The sequence below is a fragment of the Pteropus alecto genome, unplaced genomic scaffold (genome assembly GCF_000325575.1).
Source record: "Pteropus alecto unplaced genomic scaffold, ASM32557v1 scaffold103, whole genome shotgun sequence".
In the NCBI taxonomy this organism is placed as follows: domain Eukaryota; kingdom Metazoa; phylum Chordata; class Mammalia; order Chiroptera; family Pteropodidae; genus Pteropus; species Pteropus alecto.
Genome location: NW_006436288.1, coordinates 9348273 through 9367814, shown reverse-complemented (window position 1 = coordinate 9367814; position 19542 = coordinate 9348273). Strand labels below are relative to the sequence as shown.

The window sequence follows — 19542 nt, the reverse complement described above, 5'->3', positions numbered from 1 at the left end:
CAGGAAAGGCTGCTCCCAAACACAGATGAAATCTGGCTGTTAGTATTTCCACTGCGGTCGGCTCTTTTCTGAAGACTTTCCCCTCCCTTTCTTCCTCACCCCAAATCTCTTAGTGTTGTTATGTTACCTCCCTTTTGGATCTGACCTTAATCTCAAAATTTATAAAAATGCACCTACTATCTGTTAGCTAATGAGATTATTTAAACTATGCTATATAACAATATATCAATGACTATCTGAAAACAATTTGACCTGAAAAAGGACCTTAGCTCAAAGGGAAGAACAACTTTGGAAGTTTCAAAGCAGTGAGAAAGACATCGTCAAGTTGAGGCCTCCTGTGTGCCTCTCAAATGTTAATACATAGAATCTCAATGAACATCATCATGAACCTGCTCTGATTACAAAAAGGACCACATGAGAGACAAGGATGATCTCAAAGAATGTTTTATCACTACGGTAAACCAGCACACAAAACAAAAACTCTAAATGAAAATAAAAACTACCTAAATACATTCTACTGAGCAATGTTCAATAGCTTCAATTTTTTTTTAACTGTGATAAGAACACTTAACACAAGATCTACCCTCATACACATTTCTAAGTGTACAATACTGTTAACTATAGGCACAGTGTACAGCTCTCTAGAGCTTATTCATCTTGTGTAACTAAAACTATACACGTTGAATTGCAACTCCCCATGTCTTCCTCCTTCAGCCCCTGGAAACCACCATTCTACTCTGCTTCTATGAGTTTGATAACTTTAAGCTCCTCATTTAAGTGGAACCATCTGTATTCATCCTTTTGTAACTAGTTTATTTCACTAAGCATAATACATATCCTCAAGATTCGTCTTTATTGTGGCATGCAACAAGATTGCTCCCTCTTTTCAGGCTGAATAATATTTCACTGTATGCATACACCACCTTTTCTTTATTCATCCAACCACTGAAGAACACTGAGGATTTCCCACATCTTGGCTATTCTGAATAATGCTGCAATGAACATGGGTGTGCAAATACCTTTTTTTTGAATTTGAGATTTTGCTTTGAATTCTTTTGGATTTCTACCAGAAGTGGGATTGCCAGATCATATGGTAGTTCTATTTTTAATTTTTTTAGGAACCTCCATGTTGTTTTCCATAACAGTTGCACCATTTTACATTCCTACCAACAGTAAACAAGGGTTTCAATTTCTCTACATCCTTGCCAACACTTGATATCTTTTGGGTGTTTTTTTTTTAAATAATACCCTTCCAGGTGTGATTCATTCATCATTGTGAGTGACTCATCGTGGTTTTCATTTGCATTTCCCTGATGATTAGTGATGTTGAGCACCTTTGCATGTGTCTGTTGGCCATGTGTATGTATGTCCTCTTTAGAGAAGTGTCTATTCGGTTTCTCTACCAATTTTTAAACTGTGTTGTCCTTTTTCTTATTGAGTTATAGAAGTTCCTCATATATTTTCAATATAAACCCCTTATCGGATATATGGTTTGCAAATATTTTCTCACATTCCACAGGTTACCTTTTCACTCTGTTAATTCCTTTGCCGTGCAGAAGCTTTTTAGTCTGATATAGACCCACTTGTCTATTTTTTCTTTTGTTGCCTGTGCTTTTGATGTCATATTCAAGAAATCATTGCCAAGACCAATGTCAAGATTTCTCCCCACGTTTTCTTCTAGGAGTTTTACAGTTTTAGGTCTTATGTTTAAGTCTTTATTCCATTTTGAGTTGATTTGTGTATGCGTTATAAGGGTTCAACTTTATTCTTTTGCATGTGGATATCCAGTTTTCTCAGCACCATTTGTAGAAGAGGTCATTGTTTCCCATTGTGTATCCTTGGCACCCTAGTTATAGATCAGTTGACCATATATGTGTGGGTTTACTTCTGAGTGCTCTATTCTGTTCTATTGGTCTATATGTATGTCTTTTGGCCAGTACCATATTGTTTTGATTACTATAGCCTATGATATATCTTGAAATCAGGAAGTGTAATACATTTAGCTTTGTTTTTTCTCAAGATTATTTTGGCTATTTGCGGTCCTTAGGATGTTTTTTCTATTACTGTAAAAAAATACCATTAGGATTTTGAAAGGAATTGCATTGAATCTGCAGGTTACTTTGAATAGTATAGACATTTTAACAATGTTAAGTCTTCCAATCCATCAAGGTATCTTTCCATTTATGTCTTTAATTTCTTTCAGCAATATTTTGTTGTTTTCTGTATACAAGTCTTCGCCTCCTTAGTTTATTCCTAAGTATTTTATTCTTTTAGATACTATTTTGAGTAGGATTGTTTTCTGTTCCCTTTTTAGATAGTTCATTGTTAGTGTATAGAGATGCAACTGAATTTGTATGTTGATTTATATGCTGAAATTTTGCTGAATTTTAGTTTTAACAACTTTTTGTGGAGTCGTGTTTTCTACAAATAAAATCATGTCATCTGCAAACAGATATAACCTTACTTCTTCCTTTCCAATGTGGATACCTTATATTTCTTTTTCATGCCTGTCTGCTCCAGCTAGGACTTTCAGTACCATGTTGCACAGAAGTAGTGAGAGTGAGCTTACTGGCCTTATTTCTAATCTTAAAGGAAAAACTTTCAGTCTTTTACCATTCAGTATGGTGTTAGCTGTAGGCTTTTCATACATAGCCTATATTAAGTTGAGGTAGTTTCCTTCTATTTCTAGTTTTTTGAATATTTTTATCATGAAAAGATGTTGAATCTTGTTAAATGTCTTTCTGTATCAATTTAAATGATCTTATGATATTTATCCTTCATTCTGTTAATGTGGGGTATCACACTGATTTATGTTGAACCATTCTTGCATTCAAGGGATAAATCTCACTTGGTCATGCTGTATAATCTTTTTAATGTGCTGTTGAAATTGGTTGGCTAGTATTTTGTTGAGGATTTTTGCATCTACATTCATTAGGGATAGTGACCTCTAGGTTTTTGTTTTGCTTTGGTTTAGTTTTTTGGAGTGTCTTTGGCTTGGTGTTAAGACAATGCTGGCCTCATAAAATCAATCGAGAAGTCATCCCTCTTCTTCAATTTTTTGAAAGAGCTTCCAAAGGATTTGCATTAATTGTCTTTAAACGTTTCATAGAATTCACCAATAAAGCCATCTGGTCCTGGGTTTTCTTTGTTGGGAGGTTTTTGATTATTGCTTCAATCTCCTCACTAGTTATTGGTCTGTTCAGATTTTGTTTCTTCCTGATTCGGCCTTGGTAGGTTGTATGTTTCTAGGAATTTATTCATTTTGTCAAGATTATCCAATTTATAAGTGTATGACTGTTCATAGTAGTCTTTTATGACCCTTCCCCCAATACCCTGCCACCATGGCATCAGTTGTAATGTCTCTTCTTCCATTTCTAATTTTATTTATGAGTCTTCTCTTTTTCTTGGTCTAGCTAAAGGTTTGTCAATGTTACCTTTCAAAAAAAACAGGTCTTCATTTTATTGATTTTTTAAAATTGCTTTTTATTCTCTCTGCTCTAATCTTTACTTTCTTTTTTGTGCTAACTTTAAACTTAGACTGTTCTTCTTTTTCTAGTTCCTTGAGAAATAGCCTAAGCTCTCAAGAGTATCCATTATCTTCCAAAGCAGGGGTTCTCAACAGGGCTGTATAGCAGGAGGTGAGCAGCGGGCAAGCCAGAGAAGCTTCATCTGTATTTGCAGCCACTCCCCAGCGCTAACCTCACAGTGGCCTCAACTCCACCTAAAACCATCAGTCATTAGATTCTCATATGAGCGCCAGTGCCTGGTGCCAAAAAGGTTGAAAACCACCGTTCCAAAGGAAAGCAAAAGGACTATAAAAGTCAATAGAAAGCCATACTTAACAATATTGAACTTTTGATCACTTACATGTGTTTGCATGTATAAGAAAATAAGTTTTATGTACGTTATGAATCATAAATCTTAGAAATAGCTATTTAAAAATTAGATAGGCCCATCTATTAAAGATATTTAGCAGACGTGGAACCACTGAAGATTTTTCTATCAGAGATTTTTTGTTATCTTATTAAGAGGTAAGTATTAGCTCTGGGTGTGTGTTTTTAAATTTAACAACTCTCCTAACATGTCCTAATGCTAAATCTTAATTTCTACTGCTTCCAAGTCTGAGTGCCCCCATAACTTTGCCATCTAAATAGCACTCCATTTACCAAAAAACCTCTAAGTCAAAAACCATTCTTCTCTTTTTTGCATTCCCACAACTAATTCTTTACCATGTCAGATATGATCTAACCTCAAAATATAGCTTGAATGCTACCATTTCTTACCATCTTTACAACTATTGCCCTGGTTCATGTTGTACCCCTTACCTGGACTATTGCAATAACCCTTAACTCAGTGGTTATTTTTGATCATGACCCAGTAAATGTTTTATTTTTCAACCTCGTACACACACACGCACACACACACAAACACACACACACACATACACACTGCTGAAACAAAAATTTTATGAAACATTACTTTTACTATATGCGATACACTCTAATATTTTACATTTATTTTTTTTTAAATGGGTAATAATCCAGTAAATTGATTTTAGGATCTCTCATTGGTGATTTATTGTTGAAGAAACTCTTCTCATTACTCTCACTGCTTTAAATCTTGCTCTCTATAGACAATTTTCTACCCAGCATCCAGAACAATATTTCAAAATGCAAGTTATGTTACTTCTTTGCTTATAACCCTATGATATTTTCTCATGCACTCAGAATAAAAATCTCAGTTCCTAAACATGAACTGCAAGGCTGTGGACCTGACCTCTACCTATCTCTCTGGCCTCGTCTCCTACCACTGCTCAGCACTCGCCTCACTCCAGCCACTTGCTAATGCTCAAACATTCCAAACTCATTACAATCACAGAACCTGTGCACTAGCTATTTTCTCTGCCTAGAACACTCACCAGATCATCGCATAGCTCACTCTCTCACTTCATTCAACCACTCCTTCAATTTACCACTCCTTAAACAGGACTTCCTGGCCGTTCTTTCTAAAATTAAGTCCTCCTGTCCCCTGTCATTCTCAATCTTCTTATCCTGCTTTAATTTTCTTCATATCACCTACTTGGCATTATAGCATATAATTATATGTTTATTTGCTCATTATCTGTGTCCTTCAATAGATGTTAGATTCATGGAGGCAGGTATTTTTGTATTATTTCTTGTAATTCTCTAGCACCTGGGGGGAAAAATGTCTGGCAAAGAGCTGGCACTTGGATGTTGTACAAATGATGAAGTGCTTTTCGCACAGAGCCCTCTGAGAGCAGTTTTTCTTTCACAGCCTCTCCTTGACTCACTCAGTCCTTTCTATTCTTCAGCACTGGAGTCTATTTATCTTGTACCAGAATGGAAGCCTTCTTCTCCTAAGCAAACCGCCCCTGAGAGTTACCTCTAATAAATATTTCCTACCTTATTAAAACACAGAATTCTTTCATTCTTTCACAAAATACTCCACTCATTTTTTTATGCAGAGTTAAAACTCATAGCCAAATCATTTGGTGTGCAGCCTTTATATGGCTTTGTCTGTTTTATGTCTAGAAGGCAGGGGCTAAATCATCCTTACGTTAATTAGTAGTATTTTGCCCATTGCTAAGTTTCCGGAATATTTTTAATGAATATTATGTCAGATTTTAATAAGCAGAGAGTGGGGGATTAATAGTTGCAAGAACTTAAGTTTTGAAGTTAGGTCTGATCCCAGCTGTCACTTAAACCCAGTTGGGTGAGCTTGGGAAGTTACTCAACCTCTCTGGAATTAAATGTATGCCAAATTCTCAGCATTACATCCAATAAGTTCTCAACAAATTGTATCTGCTGTTATTTAACTGAGCTTCTTGTGTGTCTAGAAGGAAAATACAGAAGATTCACTTATTTAGAGATGACTCTAGTGCAGGTCTCTCTCCAAATAGTTCTTTGTTGCTATACAGAAGAATTTTAATACTCCCTTTTGTGGAGATGGTATCCATGTAAGGAAGCTGCATATCCACTGAACCCACGCCTTTACCACTAAGGGGAAGTCTGGTCTCTCTGCTTCTTAGGGAAAGCAGAAGATCATTTTCTTGAGAGTTCCTTCTGGTATTAACCTCTCTCTGGTATCTAGTTTCCTTATTTGGGGGGAATAAAATAGTTTTTTTTTTTTTTCCTGGCTATTTTCTTTAAGCAAGGTTGGTCTCTAATTACATTTTTATTACTTTATTAAAAGTCAATATACAGCCATGTTCATTCATTCATTCAAAAGGCATTTCTTAAGGGAATGCTTAGTACAGTACTAGCGGCTATATAAATAGAGGTCAACAAAAGACATAATCACTGTCCTTGTATATCATGTGGTTTACAAAGTGTACAAACTTCAAGAATTTCCCTATAATCATAGTGAAGGTGAGAGGAAGGGTAAGATGGTAAATTATTTTACATTTAGAGTCCTCTATCTCCTTTGACTTTTTTTTTTTTTACTTGAAATTTAATGAACTAGTATCCAATGCAATGCATTGTATACAGAGACAGAACATGAAGTCGATAAGACAGGAGTCAACAGACCTTGTATCAAAGCTCTTCCATTAACAGATATATTTGTGGATTTTTCCATTAACAACTCTCAGGTCTCAGTCAATTCATTTTACATCCCTATGCTTCTGTCCTGTATAAAATTATGAGGTTTTACTAAATGATCTCTAAGTTCCCTCTGGTTAAAAGAATTCTATATTCTGTAATTCCAAATTCCTTCTCTAGAAAAAAATAATGCATTATACTGGTTTCCGCAGATTTTAAAGTTCACCATTTGCAATTTTAAATATATCAGTCAATTTCACACTACTTCACAGTTCATAATTGTCAGACAAAATGTCTTCCCTGAAAAAGTGTTATCTGAAATTAATGTATACAACTTGAAAAAAGTAAACTGAAGGTTATGGCTTAATCACGAATGTGTCCTGTTTATAAAGCATGGGTTTCTTATACATAAATGATCATTACCTGGAAAGGTGTTCTTTTCTGAAGTAAAAATATTCCTGTCTGAATCTCTTCAAAATCTCTATCCATTTATCAAGAGATTCTTTGTGGTTTCTCAAGCTGCTCACTATTTGTATGCAAAGATTTAGCTTCTCTTCCATGATATATTTGAATTCCTCCAAAAAAAGTCACAAAACAAACTTCAGTATTCCAGTATTAAATATAAACATATGACAGGGGTGATATAAAATGCTGTGACCATTCCCTCTCAATAGTATTCACTGTTATTGGACCCTAAAATTCTAATTAAATAGATACAAATTTGCAGTTGCCCAGAGACTGGTTATCCTGTGGGTTGATTAGCTCAATTTAACAATTACATGTTGGGTACTCAGTTTTATGCCTAAAACTGAGTTTTGTTTTCTTTTTCTTAAACAGTGGACCCCTGACCATTTCATCAATCATCACAATTACTTTACAGTAGGATGGCATAAATGAAATAAAATCAGTTGTTGATTAACATATTCAAAAGCAACTTTTAAAAAGGTTAGTTCGGCAAAGGGATTAAAATTAATATTCTAGAGTTTTCAGAATTTACTTATTGCTTTAGCATCTTAACTTATGAGACTGAGAAACTTTAGGAAATCATCTGACAGTCAAAGAGGAGAGATAATAAGTGATGGATAAATTAAACAGATTTCTTTTTATATACTTCCTTTGTAACATAACTGGGAATAGTTACCTAAGAAGATCCTACTTTCCCAACGTTCTGCTAATTTCTGGGATAATGAAACTGTCAGTCTCAGGAATAAGATTCTTTTGCACAATAATTATTCTACCAATGTTGGAGAATTTTAATAAACCAAGGAAAAATCCAAGTTTAGATTAGTCAGATCTCACAAGGATTTAAATAAAATCTTTTCCACTAAATCTTATGTATTCTTTGTCTAACACATATCGCATGTCCTCACACTCATTCACTCTTGCTTTCCTCACTCTCGCACTCACACGCACTTACCACTCACTTTCACCCACATACGCGCACTCATACACATTCCTAGACTGAGACAGAAGACTAGAATAATGCCTTAGAAATGGTACTGTACATAATAAATATTATCTGGGTTTAAAAAGGAGATGGAAAACCAGGAAAATCACAGAATACAGAACACTTACAGTAAACTTGTTCTCCCACTTTTCTTTCACAGTAATTTCTGGATTAGTTACCCACTGTAGAGAGCTATTAATGAGGGTTTCAATTTCAGAAACTTCTTCATGCTGAAAAAAAGTTCCACATCTTCTAGGAATTCAGGTGAAAGACATATGCTATTATGTAAGTAATTTAGAGCAAAATTCTACTATATAGATAATTCAGGAAGACATTGCCATGTGTAGATGCTAACCCTTCTCAGGTGCTCTATACATGCTAAATATATACAGGTAGAATCATTTTCCAGAAAAAAACCTACACATTTTCATTTTTCTCAAATAGAAAGAAACAAGCATTTTTGTGGATTTTTTCATTCATCAAACTAAATACTACCTACTACAAATGCTAGGCACTGAGAAAGAGACTAGAAATACCAACACAAAGATGTTTTTCTGTTTTCTCTGACCATCTAGAGTTTCTAGTCAAAAATAAAAATGGAGAAACAGGTATTAGCCATAAGTTAGAAGGCAACTTTTCTAAAGATACCATGTTTTTAGCCATTTTGAAACTAAAGGTTAACCTGTAGGAAAACAAAGCTCAAGCAATCCATATCTAATGGTCAACCTGTTAGTCCTAATTGACACAGAACTAGATCAACTTCAGGGAAGTTTGAGAAAAATTTTCTCTTTTCAAAGATTAATTTGGGTCTTAACACACAGATACTCTTGTGCTCAGCAAACTGGTGGTATCTGAGGACGTTTCTAGCCAGTGAAACACAATAGGTGTATGTTATACGATACCAGCTTCTGAAGCATAGCCGTGAATTCCACTCCCTTTTTCTCAAGTTCCCTCAGTAACGGCAGCATTTCTTGGTCCATCATTGTGTCCAGAGATGACAAGCTGATTAAACTGCACTGCCTCTCAGTTTCACTGTTCTGAAACAATTACCAAAATGTCCATAATTGTCATTCTAATAAAGAACATTTATTATTCTTATTCTATGAAAATGATGCTCACAGGCCAATGTACTTGTCCCCATAAAATAGTTTGAAAATAGTCTTATGGAATCTTTCTATATCCCAAAAAATCTGTTTACATTTTCTCTCTAGGATGGCTTCAACTTGACATCTATTTTCTTTAAAAATTTATTTATCCCATAGAGAACATTTACATGTGGGTGATATAAACTGCTATGACTCTAATTTTATGAAAATAAGGGAAGGTTAAGAAATTCGCAGAAAAAAAATGTTGGGGGGTGTGGGGTGCTCAATAAATCCCATTAAAAATAGACTGGTTTCTTTTGTCTCTCATTCACAGAAGATACTCTCACGATATTTCACAAAGCATAGTTCTTATACTTCTCTCAAAGTCTCTATCTCCTGTCATATTTTAGATATATGACAAGAACACATTTAATTTTCTTCTTGCTGTGTTGGATAAAGGTCAGAAGGATCTTATTTCTGGATTCCAGTTCGAAGGCAAACTTCTTCATCCATCAGTGGGTAACCTTAGGGCCAGAACTTTGTCAGTCATTTAACCCCTGTTTAGAACTATAGAATTTTGAAGACTGGCATCTTGACATCATCATTATCTCCGAGGACTAAGGATAAAAACACACTGCCGTGGCAGATTTGCCACCATTTCATTCAGTCTGGCAATTTGGCTTGGTTTCAAAAACACAGTAAAATGATGAGTATTTGAAACAGAATGTCAGGAAAGCACAGCCCTCAGCAGAATGTCCAAGGCTGCCTGAGACGGTGTCAGATGAAGGCACCATATGTTGCCCCTGCATCCTTGGCAGGAGAAATTCAAACAGCGTTTGCCCCAAAGACATTTTTCCTCTTCTTTCAAGGTCATATCACAGCTGTCAACAGGAGGACATTCTGACGTGTCCATTATTCACAGACATGGAGAGACCACTGAAGTGGTGAAAAGAAAGCAATTTGCTAATAAAGTATTTCCTAACATAAACGAGCACAAAACTGGAAAGTATAAAGGAGCAGAAATATAGTATTGGGGGGTTCCAACATTTCATCTCCAAGAAGGGTTTTGATTGATTCCTCCAATGTCATAAAGAATTGGATAAACTTAACAAATTGAGACTTTTTAAAGTAACAATTCATTTGCCATTTTTAAATTAAGCAAAAACATTAAAAATGCTAATTTCTGTTCAGAATGTAATAACCACTGTCATTAAATTGGATTGGTACGATTACATCCGAAAGTAAAGAAATTTCATGTTGTTTCTGAGCATCTTTAATTTTGGTAGATACATTTACTATGGGGAAATTGGATAAATACTGAAAAAAATAGTTCATGGATCACTGCTGCTACCGTTAATACCCCAGGCTGGGGAACATGCAGATAGTTTGTCCTGAAAAAGATCAAGAATATAAAGATTCCTAAAGTCCAGCTTCACTGAACGCACATTTCCACAGCCCATGCTTGAGCCTCACTATAGTTTTCAGGCATAACTTGAAAAAGGTCTGTTCTTCCAGGCTAAGAGACTTTAGACTTCGATTCTAAAAACTGTCAAAAGTTTCTCTCAAATTGTCACAAGTGCTTTTCAGCAAGTTACGGACTTTCACTTAATAATAAGTTATTGCACATGGTGATTATTTTTTAAAGCTTTCCATTTGATCATAATTACCTACCTCTGCAGACTGAGCAAGAATGAGTTCACAATGTAAAGATTTTTCTTCTTCAGAGATAATACTCTTACGCTCTCCATGAACATTCAAGTGGATCCCATTCCTTGAAAAAACAATAAAAATAGACCTGTCTGATTAGATGTGCCTCCAACATTATGTTTTAAGACACCAGAACAGGGTTTATCGCCCATCAATAAGCATGCACGTGCACCAAGGATTGTATGAGGTACTTAGGAACATGGAGAAATAAGAGAAAGTGTCTGCCCTCTAGGAGCTGCACAGACTAGTGACCCTGGGTGGCTGCAAACATGTAAGTAACACTTTTTTTTTTTAAAGGAATTGGAGCCAATAGTTAAAAAATTAGAAACTTCCACTAAAAATCTATATTTCTGGCTTTTCTTTAAAATATCAGAAAACATGGCCATATGGGTCCATATATTCTTGATACAACAATTATCTGGAGGTAAGCAGAGTAGGCCTCTCTGCCTTCACTGGGGTAATGCACTTTTCTCATTTGCAATTCTCATAAAATAAGTGTGTGCACTTACCCCATTGTCTTCACTCATCTTTGTTATCTGAGTGGCTCCTGTGGACCCTTGGACTAGCATACTACACATATTCAGAAACAAATGGTTGTAAGACGATGTGTGTTAGGAAAGAGGTAAGAATAGCATGACATGCATGCATGCATGCAAAAGGATTACTTTAATCTCAAGGTAAGAGAAAAGCAAGGGAAAGTCATGAAAAACTTGCGAAGGAGTTCTCTTGGAGAAAAGCAGAGAAAATGTCCCTTACAAAGGCACAGAAGAAAAAAGTGTGGCACATTTGGAGAACTGCATATAGCTCAGTAGGCCAATAATGCAGGGTGGAGGTACATGAGAGAAGGCTGGTAAACGGTTACTCTGTACTTACATGATGAGTTCCTGTTGCAAGTGCTGTAACTCATGAACCAGTTTATTTTTATCCCCTCGTAAATTCTGGAATCACACATTAGGTTGTACATGTTACTTTAATGGGGAATTTACACTTAACGACCCCACCTTACAAGCTGTGAGATTATTATGGTATACCTCTATAATGCTTCCATATTCTATGATGGTTGATTTAAGTTCTTCTATACTTAAATCCTTCTAAAAAGTAGAAGAGAAAATTAATAGCTAATAAATGTATGAATTTGCCAATTCATATTTGTTAGACTATCAGTCTGAGCCAAAGAAGAACTGTAAATGTCAAATGGAAGAGATAAAGTTGGTACAATATTTAGTATCTGGGTCAATGTCTACGAGCCATGCACGATTCCCTTGAAATGTCATAACAGGAAGAAAAAGGAAAGGAAAAGAAATATCATTCTTTCTTCACTTCCCTATCTTGAAAAGTGGAAGTTTGTTAACTTAGGCTGTGCCCTTCCTGTGTCTCTTAAAGCCACCATAGCCAGCATCTCTAGCCAGCATCCTTTGTTATCAGATAGGCTATGATCGCAGGATACAAGAATGAATAAAATGATATCTATTTATCTATCTAATCAATCAATCAATCTAGGCAGAAAATAATTTGGGGATATGTTCTTCTTCTTCCCTAAAATGAATCACTGCACACTCATTTGTGTTGTTATGCATTAAAACTGCACCACCAGTATCTAACCAGTGACTGATAAACTGGCACACTAATATTTGTTGCATAGATTAATGAACATCACCAACATTTAGAGAGGATATGTTAAAACTTATCCCAGAGGGAGAAGTCGGTATTCTTCATTCAGAAGAACATTTTTGTGAAATATTATAAAGGAAAGTCTACTATTCTTAACAGAATATTAACATCAGATATTTTAATAAGGGTGAAATTACACAAATGACCACCTCCTTTATGATTTGGAACTAGCCAATCCCACAGGACTTCATGGGAAGGGACAGAACCAACCTTCTGCAAACTCGCATCTTTATTAAGCAAAGTATTCTCATATATGTGTAACTGCATCTGAAAAGAAACAAATTTAGGGGAAACCACTGGGTCATTGCTTTTGTAAAGGACAGTGCCACATAATCATTCCAATAGGGATACATGTTTCGGAAGCACCTTTGATGTTCACGTGATTTTTACTTTTTAAAAACTTTCACATCAGCCTCACAACAATCTTAGAGGCTGGGGATCACTGCCCTTGCTTTACCAGTGAGGAAATCCAAGCCCAATGTCACACAGTTAGTGACAGAATTGAGCCTAGAATATGAGGCTCCAGCCAACTGCCCTTTCTTCCATTTCACGCTTGGTAATAAGAAGACATATAGTCTTTTTTACCTGGTGAAGATGAAAATATAGATATGAATGCAGACTCCATGTGAACATATAGAAGACTCTTCCTCTTTTAAAAACTTAAGTTTAAAAATGTACAAAAATTTTTTTAGCAAGGTGAATATTAAAGACATATCAGTTTATTCAAAACCAAAGCAAGCTTGTTGGCACAAACTTCTAAAAAACTGATAAACATTTATGCTAATTGGATTGAAAACCTGGAAAAATAATCAGCATAGTTGGAAATAGAATCATCATCATAATCACATATATTTGATATCCCTTTATGGTTCTAAAGGTATTTTCATAAAATGATCTCATTTAAATTTTCGACAAGCTTGAGGATTATGTAAAAAATATCATATCAATTTAGTAGATGATTAAATTGAGACTTAAAGAAGTTAACTACTTGCTCCAGGTTATAGCTTTTAAGTAGAGAAGACGGGATTTGAACCCGTGTCTTCTAACTCTTTCCACTAGCTATGACAGTTATGTTTTCCAAAGACAGTCCTTCCTAGAACAAAATTAATTTTAATGTCTAAATCATAACTGCTATAACATGTGATATATGTATACACACGTGCAATTTGAATATCTGCTAGGAAACTTGAAAATTCCATATATAGACATGAAATTTGAGTACGTCATCATTTCAAACATATACTACAACAAAATATATTGCTCAAATAAACCATTAGAGATGACAATAAGCATGACACAAATTCCTGAATTTATTAATAGTTGTCTTCTGTTTCATAATATGAATGTATGGCAAAAAGACCAAAATTATATACTAAATATAGACTTTTTAGATGCCATATTGATAAAAACCATTTCTATAAGGTATCTCTTAATTCAATCAAGGAAAATTTTTTTTTTGCCCATTTTGCTTCATTTTCCATGTTAAGAAGGTACAGTAGCTGAAATCTTTCTTGATTTAGGAAGTTACAAAATCAGACATTATTAAATTAAAAATTGCCACTATAATAAAAAGTATAAATAATAACAAGTGTTGGCAAGGATGTGGAGAATTCTAACCCTCATACACAGCTGGTAGAAATGTAAAATGGTACAGCCACTTTGGAAAACAGTCTGGCAGTACCTTGAAAGATTAAACATGCAGTTATCATGTGACCTAGTAATTCCACTTCTAGGTTTACACTCAAGAAAAATTAAAACATTTGTACACATATAAACTTGTACATGGATGTTCACAGCAGTATTATTCATAACAGGCAAAAAGTGGAAACAGCTCAAGTGTCCATCAACTGATGAATGAACAAAATGTGATACATCTATACAATGGAATATGACAGCAATAAAAGGAAATGAAGTATTGATATATACTACAACATATATAAACCTTGAAAACATTATGTTCAGTGAAAGAAGCCAATGACAAAAAAATGTAATGTATATGATTCCACTTACATGAAATATCCAGAATAGGTATATCTATAGGGACAGAAAGTAGATTAGTGGTTGTCTAGGGTTGGAGGGAAATGGGGAGTGATTACTAAAAAGGTTTCTTTTGAGATGACAAAAATGTTTTAAAATTGATTTTGGTGATGGCTGCACAACTCTGTGAATATATTAAAAAACACTGACTTGTGTGCTCGCTTCGGCAGCACATATACTAAAAATGGAACAATTTTACATAGATTAGCATGGCCCCTGCACAAGGATGACATGCAAATTTGTGAATCATTCCATATTTTTGGACAATCTGATGATGACCAGAGGGGAGAGGAGTTGGAGGGCTGGGAGAAAGAAGTGAAGAGTTAAAGAAGTACAAATCAGTAGTTGATAGGTGGTCACAGGGATGGGGAGCACGGCATAGGGACTGTAGTCAGCATTAATGTAATGGCTAGGTGTAGAGCCAGAGGAGAGAAAGAGCAATTAGGGGGATCATTTATAAACTATATAAATGTCTAACCAATGTATTATGTATACTTGAAACTAATAATAAAATTAAAAAAAAAAACATTGACTTGTATGTTAAGTGGGTAAATTTAATTGCATGTGTATTATATATCAGTAAGCTGTTACACTAAAAAAAAGAGAAATTGCCTTTTCTATAATTCAGACATCTTAAGGAGTATGAATTAAAAAATTTGTAGCCAAAGGTTATTGTATCAATGAGTCATATACACCTTTATAGAGTAATATTGGGTTGATGGAAGAAAATATTTTACCAGTATTTGGGAAGTGCTTACTTGGTGCTCTGTCTCAGTTTTAGACAATTCCTCAATCTTCTTTTCCAATTTATATATATCCATAATGTTCTTAGTATTCTAAAGCAAAAGAAGGTAGTATTCTTAGATTTAGAGCAAAAAATAAAAGGATATCATAAAGTCTTTTTTAAGAAATAGCATTTTCATCATTAATATCATAATCTATTTTAAACTAAGGGATGAAACTTTAGACTTTGTCTAAAAAATCATGATTCTTTTAACATGACCATCCAAGAACACTCTCAGTAGTACCTTTTTATCTTCTACTCCACCTCAGTCGTTCACTCCCTAGACATACCTTCACACATGCCATTATGAGCAACTGTAATCCCTCCAATATCTTAATTGCAAGCATTTCATTCTTCAGCCACCACTTCTTGTTTGTCCAGATTACTTCTCTGAGCAACAACAAACCTTCAGTCCCCACTGAAGCCTGCAATCCATCAATCTAAATACTTTCTCATTACCCTCACACCTTGCAGTGAATTCAGTCCCTTCTTTACTCAGCTTAAATTTTCCCATGGTCATTCATTATAGTCACTTTCTTCCACATACTCTCAATTTCCTTGCCTCTCCCCTACTTCTTATATTTGCTTAATTTAAGCTTGCCACCACTCTAAGCCAGTATCCTTTCAGAGAAACGTTAAAGAAAAATACATACTGAACCAACAGCTCACATGTTAAATTCATAACCTTTAACTTCAGTGTTTACCTGTGATATCATATAATCCTAGTCCCTTTGTTTGGCCATTTGCCTAAATCAGGGATTTGCAAACTACACCAACCTCCCCACCTCACCTGCACAGCCAACTCCAGTTGACCACTTGGTTTTGTAAATAAAGTTATTAGAACAAAGTCATGCCCATTTGTTTTCATATTGTCTCTGGCTGCAGAAGTGAGTGGTTGCAACAAAGGCTGTTTAGCCAAGCAAGACTAAAAATATTTATTATCAGTTTCTTTTCAAAAAGTTTGCCAGCTCCTGGCTTATGTCATCTCTGCTCTCTCCTTGAACTTCCAATACCTCCTACAACATCCCCACTCTCAGCTAATGACTTTGCTTTGTATTTCACTGAGACATTAGAAACAATCAGAAGAGAACTTCCATATTACCTGAACATATAACAAATACCTTGAGATATATTTTAAAGCATTTGCTTATCTGCACACTTCTCTCCACCTCTTACTGCTTCAGTCTAAGCCTCCCAGCTTTTGTCTAGATTATTACAAGAGTCTCCTAATTGGGCTCCCTGCTTCTCTTGCCCCACTACAGTTGATTCTAAACCCAGCAGCAAGTCTATGGCTATGCTACCCAGAACGCGCCTGATCTCATCTGATCTTGGAAGCTAAGCAGGTTCGGGCCTGGTTAGTACTTGGATGGGAGACCACCTTGGAATACCGGGTGTTGTAAGCGTTAAAAAAATAAAAAACAAAAATAAATAAATAAACCCAGAAGCCATTTTAAAAAACAGAAATTAGAACATGTTACTCCCCTGATCAAAATTATCCAGGAGCTCTCATCTCAGTGTAAATAGCCAGAGTTCATACATTGCTAATTACATAAGACCCTGTAGATCTGGCTCCCTTCAGCTCTCTGCCAAACCTCTTGCTCCTAGTTCCTCCCTCTGTTCCAACCACACTGGCCTAATGTCACTCAAAAATAGCAGGTAGGCTATAGCCTGAGGCCTTTGAGCTTGCCATTTCCTCTGTCTGGAATGCTCTTCCACAGATAAACCTCCTATCCAATTTTTAACCAAATGATTAATTTCATAGTGCTACTTTTTTGCTAACCACTCTATTTTAAATTGCTCTCCTCCACAATTCTGTTTTCTGCTTTTTTCTCCACAGCACTAATCGCCATTGAACTTGCTAGTTCTACATGGGCTATTCTACTTAAGCCTATTTCCTCAGCATCTAGAATAGTGCCTAGCACAGAGGTCTCCCAAAGAATATGTGTTAAATAAATAAGTGAATGAATAAAAGTGAATAACTCTCCAAATCATTGTGCTGTTATCTGTCACAATCCATCGGATTTTTATCTCCTAAAAGAATCTTAGCTAGTGACATTGATATGCCTTCTCTAATGTAAATCAATAATTGCAATGCTATCTCATGATAAAATTAGTTTGGTACAAACTACTTTTGAGGCTAGTCAATAATCTTAAATATGAGGAAAAAAAATCTTACATTGGGAGTTTAATTGTTAAGCACTAGTTTCATGAAAACTGGCCTTGTAACTGTAACATCTAATGTACGGTTTCTTTCCAATATTTCATTGTTTCTTTCCAATATTTAATTGTTCCTTTCCAACTCACCACAAAATATTTTTAACGTCTACCTTGCCCATATTCTGGATAACTCTTCAGATTATTCATCGCAGCTTAATAAATACCTCTGATTAACTTATATAAAGCCCAAATAAAAAACTGTGCATAATACTTGACATTCAAAATTTCCCTGCAAAATATTACCTTACTAGTAGCTTTGTTATCTATTCTTTCAATGCTCTATTTCTATTGCTTAAAAAAGTATTAGAATTATTCATTTTTTAGAGACTTTACTAATATTTCCTAACATATATGGAGTACATTATAGTTAACCAAATGGCTTCACAAGCATTATTTTAATCTCTAACATAACTGAGAGAATAGGTATTATTAACTCAAAAAATATAAATGGCTTTTCCAAGGTTAGACTGTCACCAAATTTCAGGTCTTGTCTTAGACTCAAGACTTTGCCATCTAGTTCAGTGGAATATTAATGGAAAATTATTAGGTAATGTCTGCACTTTCCTTCTTGATTTGTATAGTTTTTAGATGGGTTAATTATATTTCATCTTAAATTTGAATTTTTAAAATTCCATTTCTTTCACTGATAAGTACAAAGGCAGTAATGTACTTCTGTCCAGATGTGAAAATTCTATCCACTTTTCTTCATTTGTCATTTGACAAAGACACCTGGTCTTTGGCCCGCAAGAGCCTGAACATTCATATGATTATTATTTAACCCAGGGTCAGGACCCATGATTTCCATATATTTAATCTGTACCCATGTTTTAATGATTTCAACATACCTCTTCTTGAAGATTCCGAATCTTAAGAATCAGAGCCCGGTTTTCTGCCTCCTAATTCATTAAAAGAAAAGTAATTAAAAAGTATTTGAGAAGTTCATGAAACCACAGATTTACCTGCAAGTCTATTGACATTCTTTTCCTTTATCAAATTTTAATATGGCATTGACTATTACAAATGAACCTAATCTGAAAATATTCTCATACGGGGTTGAGCCTTTGGCTTCCAGTTTTCTGGGGATCTGTGAGAAGTCACCCTTCTCCCTGATTCAATCTATGACAGGGAGAGAAAAAAGAAAAAACAAAGAGCCTGACTTCTTTTCCTGCTACTTACCGCCATCCACTTATGACAGGTAGTGTGAACTCATCTATTTAAACAGCACTTTGAAAACACAAAAAGAGCTCTAGTTTTCTACTTGAAGCTGTCGATATTCTCAGATTCAACATCACCAGAACATATGAATATCAAAAACTATTGTATAATTAAGAGCCCCAAGTTCAGAACCACCAAAAGAAAAAATATTCTAGGACAAATTATATGCCAAAATATTAACAGTAAATCTTGTGGATAGGGTAAGAATTTGTGGGATTTCACCTTTTTGTTGTTAATATGCATTACCTTATTTTTATAAGGTGAATAAGTACTACCTTTTTTATAATATATAAAAATAAAAGGGAAAATATGTCAAGCTAGGGTGTCATTGGTATAAGGATGGAGGAACACACACCCCACATAATTGGAATCAGAAGATCTGAGATCAATTCTAGCTCTATCATTTATTAGCCAATTGACTTGGAATAATCAAAACATTGTTGGACTTTACATATAACTGTTAATTTTTTAATGAAGAATACCTACTTACATTTCTACCTCACAGAATTTTTATGATGACCAATGAGATGAAACATTAAAAATTCTTTTGAGATTGTAAAACACTATAAAATGCAAAGAATTAGGGTTGTATATCTAGGACTCTGTATTTTTAATAACAACTAACATTATCCAGCCCTAAGAGGAAAGTAAATACATACTATACTGCTTAACATGAACTAACTCATCTAACCCTCATAGCCCTAGGGTATGAGGACAGAGAGGCTTAAAGACGGTATGTGGTTTGCCTAAAGTTACACAGCCCTAGGAGTCAGACTTGAATGCCAGCGGTCTGACTTCCAAGTGTGGGCTCTTGATCAT

General features: G+C 35.0%; 1 protein-coding gene, 1 non-coding gene and 1 pseudogene across 2 annotated transcripts in view; 2 read left to right on the top strand and 1 right to left on the bottom strand.

The window, feature by feature from the left end:
- LOC112480308 (lymphoid-restricted membrane protein) overlaps positions 1-19542 on the bottom strand; it is a 35968-nt gene that overhangs the window by 659 nt on the left and 15767 nt on the right. The window contains 9 exon segments of the mRNA XM_025047350.1: positions 6984-7135; positions 8136-8237; positions 8910-9044; positions 10764-10863; positions 11673-11737; positions 11831-11890; positions 12681-12737; positions 15266-15343; positions 18354-18404. Of these exon segments, the coding sequence (XP_024903118.1) occupies positions 6984-7135; positions 8136-8237; positions 8910-9044; positions 10764-10863; positions 11673-11737; positions 11831-11890; positions 12681-12737; positions 15266-15343; positions 18354-18404 (800 nt within the window).
- LOC112480396 lies at positions 14662-14768 on the top strand. Its single transcript, XR_003046579.1, has one exon. It is a non-coding gene; the product is annotated as a U6 spliceosomal RNA (small nuclear RNA).
- Positions 16576-16694, top strand: LOC112480325 (annotated as a pseudogene).